Source organism: Coloeus monedula (genome assembly GCF_965178545.1).
Source record: "Coloeus monedula genome assembly, chromosome: 6".
Lineage (NCBI taxonomy): Eukaryota > Metazoa > Chordata > Aves > Passeriformes > Corvidae > Coloeus > Coloeus monedula.
The window spans coordinates 54,582,732-54,596,596 of NC_138786.1; the positions used below are offsets into that span (position 1 = coordinate 54,582,732).

General features: G+C 37.8%; 1 protein-coding gene across 11 annotated transcripts in view; it reads right to left on the bottom strand.

Moving 5' to 3' along the window:
• The window catches only part of CDC42BPB (CDC42 binding protein kinase beta), a 92,705-nt gene that overhangs the window by 14,445 nt on the left and 64,395 nt on the right, over window positions 1-13,865 (bottom strand). For 7 of the 11 annotated variants that reach the window (XR_014226496.1, XM_082283556.1, XM_082283553.1 and 4 more), the window contains exons 17-27: window positions 13,739-13,863; window positions 12,899-13,004; window positions 11,167-11,315; window positions 10,453-10,547; window positions 10,285-10,364; window positions 7,595-7,684; window positions 7,079-7,168; window positions 6,575-6,680; window positions 4,067-4,203; window positions 3,349-3,488; window positions 1,718-1,799 (exon numbers count right to left, since the gene is read on the bottom strand). Coding sequence is in view for 10 of the 11 variants with exons in the window: in XM_082283556.1 (XP_082139682.1) it covers window positions 1,718-1,799; window positions 3,349-3,488; window positions 4,067-4,203; window positions 6,575-6,680; window positions 7,079-7,168; window positions 7,595-7,684; window positions 10,285-10,364; window positions 10,453-10,547; window positions 11,167-11,315; window positions 12,899-13,004; window positions 13,739-13,863 (1,200 nt within the window). In the remaining variant the exon portion in view is untranslated. The remainder of the gene's footprint in view (window positions 1-1,717; window positions 1,800-3,348; window positions 3,489-4,066; window positions 4,204-6,574; window positions 6,681-7,078; window positions 7,169-7,594; window positions 7,685-10,284; window positions 10,365-10,452; window positions 10,548-11,166; window positions 11,316-12,898; window positions 13,005-13,738; window positions 13,864-13,865) is intronic. The other 4 variants (XM_082283558.1, XM_082283554.1, XM_082283560.1 and 1 more) reach the window with 2 other exon arrangements.

Genomic DNA, 13,865 nt, shown 5'->3' on the forward strand with positions numbered 1-13,865 from the left:
GCCTAACATCCAGCTTTAAAAACTGGTTACCAAGGAGAAATGTTTGAATCTGAGAGACATTCTTACTCTTCTTGAATTCATGGGGGGTCAGAGGTGGGAACATTTTAGTGTTTGGCAGCATTCTGGTATTGTTTTCTGCTGCTGGAAGATCCAGAAAAAATGAAAATCTGTCTTTTGCAGGCCACGAGTATCATCATGTGTTATGTGCAATGACACACACAAAAGAAGGACCACATTTTTACTCAGATGATGTGAATGAACAGTTTTAACTGTTGTGTACAAGCTACTCTATGCGACTGTGTCAGCAAGATGCAAATATAGAACTAAATGAAATTGAGAAAAGAGACTCTCTCATCAGGTATTAGTGGTTTCCAGTTTTACAAATTCCTGCTTTTGAAGGAGGACATAGAACTGAGAAAAGAGGTGTAATGCAGCAGCTTCTCTGGTCCCATACCTAAATGGATATATAAGCCCATCAAGCTTCCAGTTAATTCATCACATTTCTTTAGCAGGGGATAATCTGATCAAACCATGTACATATTTGGTCATGTCTATCCACACAAGTATTTTTACACAGGGCTATTTGACAAAAATGGTTATTATTATTTAGATACCCTTTCAGTTAAAACCTGCAGGCAGAAACTAGAGCAGCAAGTCAGGCAGACTAAACTGTATGGATGCCTTGTTCTTAAATGAATGAACCGTCATTCTGCACAGCATATTTTCTCTCCTCAGAAGTCCTTTCCTACAGTATTCTATGTTTGCTAATTTAAGAAGAGAGCAGGCAGATGGGAATTAAAAAACCCCAAAACCAAAACAGAAACAAGAGGAAACTTAAGGGAAAGGTAATAGTAAACTAAAGTATGAAAATTCACTGCAGAAAATATTTTTATAAAAAAGCAGAAAAGCAGAGACACAGAGGCAGTCAAGTAGCAAAGACAATTGCCAAGTAAAATCCTGAAGGACCAAATGATAGGGACTGCAATTGACTGACAGGTCTTTGCTTTCCATGTTTGACTGACTTGATTCTAAATGGATGAAGATCATGGATGCTGAAAACAGTGAGTCTCTGTATTCAAATGTAAGGGAATATAGATACTGGCTACTAATGTATTCCTTTCTACATTTTAGAATTCCAGATTTCATATGATTCACATAAAACATAAGAATTAAGTTCCTGTTGTTAAAAACAAAATACAGTATTCAAATAGAACATACACTAAAGGGGATAACTCAGCTAATTATTTTCTCTTATTTTATTTTTTTCTACTATACTTAAATATGAAATTAAGGAAACCAAAGTTTGAAATGTATTTCTTGTATACAAGACAATACATGGCAAACTAGATCAGTCTCAGAATATTGTGTTACAGCATTGGTTCCTAATGCAAAAGTCCAAAGCTAGGCAAGAAAAAACAGAATCTGGTAATAGCAATGGAAAAAGATATAAAAAATATACTGAATTATAGTCAAGAAAATAAAAAAAAGCCAAACTTCATATACGAAGAGGCAGCTAAAGAAGGAGAACTTTGTTCTTTACAGTTCACTTATAAGAGGAGCACCATATTGTTCTTCTACATATCTCAGCAGCCCTTGTAAACTCTTACACTTCTACATAACTTAATCAACATTAGATATGGATAGTACATGCCATTTATTAAAACAAAACACTGGTATTTAACTGATATTATCTACAAGAGTCAGTTGGTAGCCATACCCTGAATATACAAGGGATGTCTTTACGAGTTGCATGTATTACATCCGATGCTAGGACAGAGCTCACACAAAAATCTTCATCTCTAGTGAGAAAAGAAACAAGAGCATCACATACAAGCACACACTAGGATTATTCAGCAAAATCTAATGGATATCACCACTGTTTCAATAGGCTGCAATCTCCTAACACCGCACAGAGGCCACAGCTGCTTTGTTATGCTCTAACTATCCTTGACCCAAACAACTCACAAGCCTCACTTATGTCTCTACAGCATCTGGTACGTGTAAGTCAGTCCACCTGAAGTTAAGCAGGGTGGCTTTCTGTAGTTTTGGTGTCCCAACCACACCTATTCTACAATTAGAAGCAAGAATATTGCTCTTCCAGCCCAGCAGACACATTAGAAATTAATAATTCATACCTCAATGTGTAGCAAGAGAGGGGCCTTTGGAAAAAAAGAAAAATCACATAAAAAGCTCTTGGCAACATAATTATAGTTTGTGGGTTTCAAATAAGTGTTTTCAAAACAGCTAGATTTTATTCTCTATTACAGTAAAATAAACAGACATCAGAACAACTTTTGCATTTCAGAGTGCTCCACCCCAGAGGGCTTGTCTACACTAGCCTTTTTAAACTGAATTTGACCAAGTTGATCACCATAATTGCCAATTTTGGTGCAAAGATGACACTAATGTCTGAAACTTGTCCGTGCTAGAATTCATAGCTGTGGTGGTTAGCATCTATTAAAAACATCTAAGAATCCTCAGATGACAGCCTCAAAGAGGCAGCTACAATAAGCAGATAAAGCATGGGACAGTTGGTCTATTAGGATCTGGCTGAGTTGCTTCAAGCAATGCACTGATGTGAATGCTGCTATTTGCAGTACTTCCATGTTCCTGCTCCCGCTGCCAGCATGTCAGAGAGCTGACACTGACAGATCCCAGTGAGTGTGAGAACAGCACAGCAGTACTGGTGCAACCCCACCATACTACTGTCTGGAAAAAATATAAATCAAGGTGCAAACTTTATATTCAACACAGGTACAAAGGTGCTGTAACATTAAAAGGTATTACACTTTCTTGGTATTTCCATAAATTGAAATACAAAAACCTCCTTGGTTACTCTGATCAACCAAAGTCTCAGATCTTTGGTAGACAGTGTTCACTGGTTCAGATGGTTCCCCACGAAGTAATAACTCCTGTGAGAAGGCAGGGTTAAGAGCCATTTGCAGTGTAAATGAGTTGGTGCTTTTCTGCAGACTACTTCAATTTTTCTATCATTCCTGAACTTACTGGCTATGGGATGATCTGTGACTCAGTGTTGGGGTCAGAGTGCATGGGAAAAGCAATCTACAAAATACACTTGCTTTTTACATGCATTTGGAATTGTAGGAAGAAGCATGCTAATGCTGTAAATACTGGTGATTGCAGTGTGACTGACTATAAAGTCACAAAAGTAGTTTCTTGTTGAGCCAACTTGATCAGCCTAAACTTAGCTGCAGTTTATGTACAGAATACACAAATATTCTTAGACCAGAGCTCTCAAAATCTTATCGTTTCTTGTGTACTAGAAAGAAATACTCCTGTTGAGAAAAAATGTAGAGAGGATTTCTACTCTGTCATAACAATACAAACCTGAGATCCAACACTTGACTTGCCACAACTCCAGGCTGGGTGGATTTTCCTTCAGGAACATCATATAGGAACAGTTTACAGTCACAGACAACTGCATAAGCCCTCTGCCACCCTTTCTTAACTCCTGTAGGCTTTGGGACCTGTGGGTAAATAATTGATTGCTTAATACATGTAAGCACATGTAGGAGACACAGAAAGCAGGACATTTAGAAAAGCTTATACTTAGATCAATGGAATTAGAACACATTCTACTTGTCCTTCAAAATAGGATGAAAAATATCAAGTAATCAAGAAATCATTTTTCCTCTTTTAAGTTCAACCATTTCTTGTTACAGCTTTAGAAGTGTATTAAGACTTGTATAAAGATATTAGGCTTGGATATTCCACCAATGCCAAAATGGTAGGACAGTTTACCTTTTACATTATGCTTACATAAACAATGTCAGAAATTATTTCTTAAACCATTTTTTCTTTTTTCCCTGCTGCTTATCAACATTGTAGCTACTAATCTACTGACCTGCAGCTCTTGTAGTAAAACCGAGTGTTTCTCCCACATCTAAAGCAACGAAGGTTAAATAAGTTACACAGATGGCACACAAAGCCTTAATGCTTTAGCACTATTTAGGAGATGTGTTTAAACATACTTAGAGGTTTCATGCTGTAGAGCTGTAAGTGAAATTAAGTATTCTTCTCTTGTCCAAGAACAGAAGACTGTTACCTTGACATAACCTTTATAGGCTGTTCCTATTCCTCTTTGCACATCTACTCCAAGAGGCCTTTTGGCTTGTTCAGGGGGTATAGGGCAGACCTGAGGTGCACTATCCTTGCAGGAAACATGGCATGCAAATGAACACACTAAGTACAAAAGAGAAAATTCACAGTGAAATGCGTGTATGAGTCAGTCATAACAGCTGATTAACACAGTCTACACTCAGTGAATTAATTAATCACACTGAAACTGGCAGTCAAATATTGCAATAGCTCACTATGCTGAAGGAGTGAACACACCTAGATATTGTATGAAACTCTCCAAAGTGCTTTTATTTCCTCTTTTTAGCCTATTACATTCATAAAGGGCAGGAACTGAGTCCACATTTCAAGGAAAATTAGTTGGGCAGCCTTGCTGGTGTTAAGCACCAACTAACCCAGTCACAGAAGAGAAACAGTATTAATAAAGGAGGAATAAAAATTACAGGGTAATGCTAATAGGTGTTTAATTTGATCCACATATGCAAGAATACTGCAAAGACGAAGTAAAACTAAACGGATTAAAAACCAGAAAGGGTTAAACTATTAAACACAAGATATAGACATAAATAAAACATAAATAAAATAGAAACCAGGAACAAGGAGTGAAATGCTGCATGATGAAAGAGGCATATACATCTACTGCCCAGAGTTCAAGTTCAAATAAGGAGCAAACTAGCATTGCATGCTTTCTTACCATTTGCACCATTTTGTACCACTTTGTGCTGCACCATCAAGGGACAGAGGCCTCTAGATCTCATCTACAGAGCATTTTACACAGAAGCAGTACACAGAAAAAATTCATATGCCACTTCACATGAGACAGGCGACAAGAACTGTGGAGTGAGTTAATGTATTATATCGAGGCATCTGACCCACAGCTTAGGGGCCCGATCTTTTCACAGAGATTTTGCTTGGTTTGTCCCAGCTACCCTGTTTCTACCAGTAGGCTTGGGAAGGCAGGAAGAGAGGGGCATCATCTGTCCTGTGTTTCCTACTATATTCTCACAAGTGAGAATCTGGCAGATATCCTAGGTACATCTAGTCCTGTAATTATGAAGTGTCAAAGGATTCAAAAAAACCTGGAAACAGCCTGCTTCTGCTACAGCCACAGGTGTCCCTCATGACACCTGAGGGAAGAGACAGCAGAGGAGACAGCCCAGAGCAGGATGCCTGACTTACTCTTTGAGCTACTGTCTGCTCCCAGGAGGGCAGGGGGCTACCAAAAAGTCATACACATAAAGTACTGTAGGTGCTCCTGAAGACTAGGTAATAAATTCAGCTCTTTGAGGAGGCATCATGATTATTTGTGACAGTGGATATCAAGGTACACCAGTTACAGAATAGGGAAAATCCACAGGATAGAGTCAGTTCCAGTCTTCTGTAAGTGTAGCTGTATTTTACCATAGCTTCCAGCATTAGAAAGAGGAGGAATTGGGAAACACAAGTGATTGAAAGTGGAACATGGCAAAGTTTTGTTCTAGTGGAGTTATCTCTGTTTTTGTATCAATGTGATTTTAGTTTTTACTGTAGCAATAAAGAGCTGCTGTAGATTAGGCAAAATGGAAAACTAACGATGCAGAGGTTAAAACACACAAGACAAAAAGAAGAGTGAAGCCGATAGCTACACTAAGGGAAAAAGACAGTTTCAAGCTTGAAGGGAAGAGATGCAAAACAAGAATTCAGAACTGTCAGCAAAAGGAGACAAAAGGCAGCCCCAGGGCAAGTGCTGGCAGAGTGATAGGTCCTCCTGGGGAAGAACTGCCACCAGAAGATCTGCCAGGAAAAAAGCCCTGAAGGACAGATGAGGCAATCTAATTGTGATACTGAGGCTGACAGTGGAGAGGCTGCCACTAGCAAGAGCTAAGCTGGGCACAGAAATAAGGTTATTAATACTGTAGTGTCTTCAACAGATTTGTGGCTTATTGAACTGAGTTCATGTGTCTAATCAATATACAGTAAGTATTTTCAAATGAAAATACCTCCATATACTCAAACATGGAATTCAGTAGTGATACATGCATCAGAGAAAGCATTTTAAATGAAACTAATGGACAGCAAGACAGGCTACAGGCCAAATAAACGAGCAAATAGTCCTCCCAACATATGGGGTTTATGACCAGAATTGCATAAATAGACATAATCAGATGCATGTCACCAGATCATTCCCGTAGTTTTCTCTACTACAGCAACAGAAACCAGTCCTGTCTTCCCCACCCCCTCCCTTGCACTATAACAGCACTAATGGTAGTAGAATTAATTAGCAATATGCAAGGAAACCATGCTTCATCATACATCATCATCATAGTCCTAAAGGGACTTCATGAGTATGCTGATGATGAAAAAAGAAAGGAAAATCCTCCAGTGGCAGCCACCCCTCTCTATCATTCCCTCCACAAAGAAATGGTTGCCTTAAAATACATTGGGATGCTTTTTTGAGGGGCTTGCTGAAAATTTATAAAAAGTTTCACTGACTCACCGTCACAGGCATAACCTTGTCGAACTAATCCCACCATAAGAGAGGTGCAATGACTACACTGAGTGGGGCTTGTGAACGACTTGATATTGAGCTGGTGAGCTTTAGGCTGGAAGATATAGTCAGGATAAAAAATAACTTCATTTTCTGGACTTAAGTAATGCAAGCACCACCCTCCACCACCCTCCAGTACATCAGCGTGTACATTATGAAGCCTGGGCTTCTTTAATGTAAGTGAAGTTTGTAGCAGGTGCTGCAAGACAACAGTAACAGTTTTATTGCCAACTTGAAAAGACATTCAAACCCAGAACTACAACCATGTTTTGACACCCCTTCCAACAAAACAAAACCCACTGATATGCGTTTGGAAACATTTGATTAAAAACACAGACCTAACAAAAACACACACATGACAAACCCAAACAGGACAAGAAAACATAGAGGGCTAATTTATAAATGGTATTTTTTCTTTTGTTCTTTAGAATAAGGTTAGCACAGTCCCCCTACCTTTGGCACAGCTAGAGAAATGGACTGAATGGTGGGGGAAGGAGCAGCAGGCATCCTCTGAAGCCGAATTGGTTCCTGAATCACAAGAAACTGTAATTGAGCAAAGTAAGGCTTCAAGAATTTGTTTCAAGATTGCGGTGGCAAAGCTTATTGTTCTTTGATTCTTTTTTTTCCTTTTTTGAAAATTATCAAAAATTTAATCATTGTAAACACTGCCATTCTGATTTTATAGAAACAGATTGTGTTTTAAAGCACTCACAGGAAAGCCTGCACACTAACAAACACGCAGCAATACAGAAAACATGAAAATGAGGTACATCAACATACACAAAGCCAGTGAAAAGATTTCATTTGCAAGTGTCCTCAAAGCAGGTGCAATTAGCACTGAGGCATTGCAAATACGCAGCATTCAATCCTGTTTCTTCATAGTGAATGCTGCAATATGTATTTATTGTGAACAAGACAGAGAGACTTTCTGGTGAATTACTCTTCAGGGTAAAATAACGGGTCTCTTACTTCCTGTTGTTGCTCTGCAGTTACAACTGAAGTAGATGGTGAAACTTCTGACTTGGGACCCTGCATTTCCTGCTCACTAATAGAGCTGGTCTGCAAAAGCGACAGCAAACATGTTAGATTAGATACCACATATCTGACAAAGTGTCCTTATGTCAACAAAACGGAAACAAGACCCAGTGCCAATTTTTATATGATGTACACATACATTTAACATCCACTGAAAAAAGAACTTTCCTCCAAACAAACCCTGACACCTGATGGAAAAGCTGGAAGTACTGAAATGCAAAATCTCATGTAGACAGCATAAATGCTCTAACAGTCAAATTCTCCCAGCAAGGCTGTGTCTAATCTCTTGCTTGCAGGTATGGAATGATATTTGAGTACCTTGGCAATCATCCCTAAAATAGCTGATTTCTCATGGTAGCTTACTATGCTAGGATTTTTCTATCATACAAAAGCCAGCAAGTTTGCCACAAGAAAAAAATTACTAATACTCAATCTTTTAAAAAGTTGTTTTAAAATGATTGGCCCCCGTCATTAAAAGAATCATGTCTACTTAATCACAGTATCTCATATTTCACTAAAATTTAAAACTAGCATCCATTACAAGCCATCTATTAATTTCACACTTAAATTAGCAACTACTAATTGCCAGCACAAGGGGGAAGTATGCTACAATTCCAGAGTTAAAGCAGCTGGGTGTGGAAGTAGGATTCTGTATTACTGTACTCTCAGGACATCATGAAAACTATGATTAACAAACATGAGATTAGACTTCACATCAATGATGTAATTAGCACTAAAGGCAACAAGTAATGAATCACTCACTTCCCAGCCAGTTCAGACAGGAAGACGTCTCAAGTTCAGTTAGCTCACTAAATATGTTCAGATACTTCTTACTTCTGTTTTGTTCCAAATTGATTGGAAGGGCTGGGCCATTTAAGATCAAATTGCATCATTATGTAATATGAACAATTTCAAAATAGTGTGATTCTTTAGCTATATAGATAGTTTTAGCTTTAGCTTTATAGATAGTCGAACTATAAAACAGTAAGCCTCAAAGAGGTTTAGTGGATTAAGTTACAGAGAGATGAAGGAAGCAAAATATCTAGTTTTAGAGGGCCATTTTTACTATGACAGGTCACAACAAAATAAGGACACAAAACTACTAGCAAAAACTTACTTCTTCCCAAAAGGCTAGCAGAGAAGATGTAGACGAAGAAGAAACAGAATCCTTTGTTGTAACGGATATGAGGGATAAAAACGATCGCTTATCACCCACAGGAAAACTTCAGATAGAATATTAGTTGGCTAGCTAAATAAAATATTTTATATGGCCAAATGATACCCATTCAAACTAAATTAACCCCAATGCAGATGATACAAAATATCTTTATAAGTACATGTGAAAAAAAAATTGTTAATGTAAGTCATTAAGCACAGTATCAGCAATTCTAATGTAATTCCTCAGAAAATGCCACCTGCATTTCCATAGAGAATAGGTATGTATTTCAGGATCTATAGAGTGGAACCTTGTTTAGTTATGGGCTTGATATTCTACATGTTACTGTCTAATGTCTATCTGGTACTTTTTAAAGCAATGTTTGAAAATATCAAGGTCAGCAGATAAAAGCTACAGTAGATAAAAATTGAGAAAGTAGCATATATCATGCTTCTCTCTTCCCTCCACATCACCCATAGTGCACATCTTGCTGCTTCAACAGAAAGGCAGCACAGACATTTTGTGATTGGGAACAGCAAATACACAAACTGTATGAAAATACCACAGCATGTCCATAGGCTTTTTTGGTTTTAGCAACAGTAAAAATTAAAAAAATAAAAAAAGAAAAAAAAAAGAAAAAAGAGAGAGTACACGTCTCAGATAGAAAATCTAACGAGACTGATGAGGTTTTAACCTGAGCCCTTTTAACTCCACTTCATAAACAGACTATTTGTTCCAGTTCAAGCCCTTGGTTTTATCCTAAACTGCCTATGCTTTGCAAAACAAAATTTTAAAAAACTCCAGAAAAATCTTCAAGAATCAAGAGTTCATGAAGTAAGGAAATGTGATTCAATGTTGAATTTAACAGCTGCTTCCTCGGGGAATGCACAAATCATTTAAAGTGAAACGCCTACTTGGAGCTGTGATTTGTATGATTAGCTTTCTAGGGATCACAGGGTGTGTCATGATAAACTTATTATACCAACATCTGTGGGTCCTCTGATTCTCTTCCCAGATCCTTCTCCTCTAACCGCTCCATTAAGATCTGGAGCCAACAATTTTGCGTATCTGTTTAAGCACTCCTTGAACTGTGTGAACACTTTTCCTCATAATAATCAGCATCTTCCAACTGCAAAGCATTTAATTCCTTATTTGTAACAGGGTGTGCCAGCACTTCCAAAAAACCCTGAATATATTTCATTTAGCCAAATGTTTGAGATTAACCTACACAAAGAAGCTAGAAAGGGAAATAATTAATGTGAACTTCTGAGAATATTCCTCAGAGGTGCCAGCTTCTCTACAAAATGCCAAGCTATCTAACATCTACTGGGCATCCAATTCTGTGCCACACTGATCTGGCTAATATGCAAGATACCAATCTGCCATACAGTGCCTAAGAGTTACTTTTACATGATAAAAATATAATTCGGTTATCTCATTTTTATAGTTATTTTATGTGATAACTCACTCTGAAAGTCAAATCACGTGCAAGAGGAGAGGTGTTGAAATAGTCAAAAATGGAATCTTGAAAGTCCGGAAGTTTGAGACCTAAAACCAAAAGCAGAACTGGCTTAGCTAAAAGGCAACAATCACAGGTGGTGTTAGAACTATGTTAGAACACAGTAACTTTAATTACCTGAATCTGTTCTGTATTTTTCTTCCATTTTTTTCTTCAAACCTTCCACCTCTTCCAACAGTTCTCTATTTTTTGCTTCTGATTCCTTTAATTTACTAACAGTAAAAAAATACGGTCAAAATGTAATCTGAAATGTCTAAAAGGCAGGAGTGCCAGTACACAAGGTTGTTAATTTCTGGTCCTACATGTCAGACTTTCAGAAAATGCCTTTGATTATTTTTTTTTTGGGGAGGGGGTGGGGCATTGTGCTTTTTTAAATGATTTTTTTAAGGATGATTAATTTTATTTTTCCCCTGAATAGACACCTCATTACTTGACTAGATATTTAAAACTGTACTTAAGACTTCTGCTATCACAGCAGGTATCTGCTAAACAAAATTATTTTAATAGTACTTTGACTTTTAATTCCCAAGAACATGTCTAACTCTCCAGTTAGTTGAAGGAATGGTAGTGAATTTGCTTTGAATTCACTCTTACACTTTCTCTTCCTCAGATACCCAAGATTCGTAACTTAGTATAGCAGTGCAATGTTTACTTGAAATTTTTACAGTTGTCATTTGACTATGTAAGAAATGTGCAGTCTGTAGAATGGGATCCTTCTGGCAAAGTCCAATATCCCAGGCACAAGGAGCCATTTTAAGAAAGTTGCTGCTATTCTAATCAGCAGTTTAGATCAGTACATTAATCCCCAAACAGAACCACATCCCTCATTACCTTTCAAAAGATATGTTTGCATCTTTAACTTTCCGTAGCTCTTCTTGAACTAGCTGTTTGGCACGAATTTCTGCATCAAGGGCAGACTGTAATTCCAGCCTTGCTGACATATCCAACTTCTGACTGCGTCGCACTTTCCAAAGTGGATCCTGTTGCAGTAAGTTACTGAATATTACTATTAACTGTCTGAGGATATTTCTGTTCTTGTTCAAAGACATAAATTAGTTTTCACACTGGTTCAGAGAATGCTCTTTTAATTAGTTATGGACAGCATACCTGCTGCATGAAAATCAGTCAATAGTCAGACTTCATTACACAAAAATGAAGTAAGAAGCAATTTTAAAATTAGTTACACCATTAACACAGTATGCTGGAATCCAAAATGCTGGATCACTGAGCATGGAAGTCAAACAGACAGAACCCATTGAAAATGACTAATTTTCACTGTCCAATCTAGAATCAAGTGTAAAACTTGCACAGTGATATAATGGACTTTCAAATATGAGACAAATGTCAACATTTAATGTAAAACATATTAACATAAAACATACCAAGAGTAGCAAAACCATGAGAAGAAAAAAAAGAATCTGGGTCTTGAGATGCCCAAGATACCTGCATGTTTGCCTAAGCAATTCTTACACTTGCTAAGATATATATGCCATATATATAGCATATATATATATATGCTATACCTCAGCATACACCACGCAATTCCTCCCTACTACCCCAAAAGCTAGTATTCTAAGCCTTTCCAGCCATTTTTCAGTGTGGACTACATTTCTGGTATTTCCTAATGAATACCTCCCTAGTCAGAGACGAACTTGCAAATAACAGTCATGAAAACTGAGAAGCACTTTTTATGTTGAGATGTAATTGCCTTAGAGCAGGTTCTGTAGAAGTTACAAAACCAGTTATAAAGAACAGACAGTGTTTTTTATTCTGGCAGTAGCTTAGATAAAAATGCAAACTGCACTTGATCCAATCTTTCTTCACGTTAAACCTCTCAGTATTATAATTGTCTCCTGATGATGCAGACAAGTGTTAGCTCACAGAAATAAAACTTTCTCTTATTCTCTCATATTCATAGGTTTGGAAGGGATGAGTAACTTCTCCTGTGTATAAACCAGCAGCAGATGGACTCTGCATGACACACTGCTGACTTGCATTGATAGGGATGTGGGCTCCCACGCCAAGCTGCAAATGGCTCTCTTCCTTTCCTTATGCAGGTGTTTTTCTCTTTGAAACCGTACTCTTTATGAGAGCTCTTCTATTAGATTTTGAGGAATTCATGCTACTACTGTATAGGAAAATTATGGCAGAAGGTCTCATTGTTCTGCATGTCAATAATGCCACATGCTCTCAGCGTGTCCCTCGTTTGCACTGGTATCAGCCAGACCGTAATTTTTCACAGAAGAAAACTTACTTTGTTAACCCACTGTAACAGCAATTATTCAATTGCACATAACATGGTAAGGTATATTTCTGTACTCCCCTTTGATGGTTTAAGTTATTGTTTCTTCTCTGCTCTGTAGTGTTTAATATCTGTGATGGCAGATATTAGCATGAAACAACTGTCCCCTGTAATTATCAAATTCTGATCAAATTACCTAGTTGGATTTGCAAGCAATAGCTAAAAACTAGAAAGCAGAGCAGAGGATTAGGTTTTTTTAGGGACAAAAATGTAGCTTCTCAGACATGCCCAGAACATCTTGAATGTCTCCTATTTCCTTACCAGTGTTCGTGACCCCAGACTGGAACTTCTCAATGATTCTAGTTCTTCTGTCATCTTGGAAGCCAATGCTTGGAGATAGCCACGAGCATCCTTCTCATCACTTACCCTGTTGTGCAATTACAATAACCTGTAACTTAGCAGTTTCATGGCTCATAGCACCAAACACTGTACCACCAAACTATCAGAGTGTCTGCACTGGGTTTGGGGACATAAGAGGAATGAACAGAGCAGGAAAAACTCTCCCAGCAACAGAAAACTGAATACATCTCAGATTGCCTGCTTTAGATTTTTCTTTTATCTGATTTTCCTGATTGTGGCAGTTGCTAGGGAAACTGAAGCTTTCCTTTTGCCATTAGCAAGAGTTCTGCAGAGATTGACTGCTATAGTTCGGAATATGATCTGCATATTACTTGCTCAATTTTTATAAGGGCTACCTTCCAGTCCTTTTTGTTCTGCACACTGAAATTCTTGCACACAGCTTGCTAAAACAGTGAATTATAGAGGGAAGAACAGTGCAAGTACTAAGTGCTTTTCTAGTACACCTAGTGAGGATCTATATGTTAATGCTGACCTTTTAAATCATGACCAACTTCCTGAACGAATTTATCAAAATATTCCAGATTGGATGACAACAATCACTTTAGAGACTGAAGGAAATTGACACCAGGACTCTGATTCGTACTTGTTTCAGTGGCATTTGGCAATTTTAGCAAAATCAACACTCAGAAGTACCATGCTTTTGCTGATCTCAGACACGGCCTAGCTATATGTTAAAAAAAAAACCGATCAGTATTTCAGAAGTTGAAAGTGGCCATATCTGGAGCTCTAATCAGCACATACCATTGAATAATTTCTGCAATCTGAGCTTCCCAGTGAGCAACAGACTCCTTCTTTGCTGCTAGATCTTGGAGCTCATCTTCCAGCTGTCTGTTCTGTGCTGTTAGTTTGTCCACAAAGGAGCAGAGCT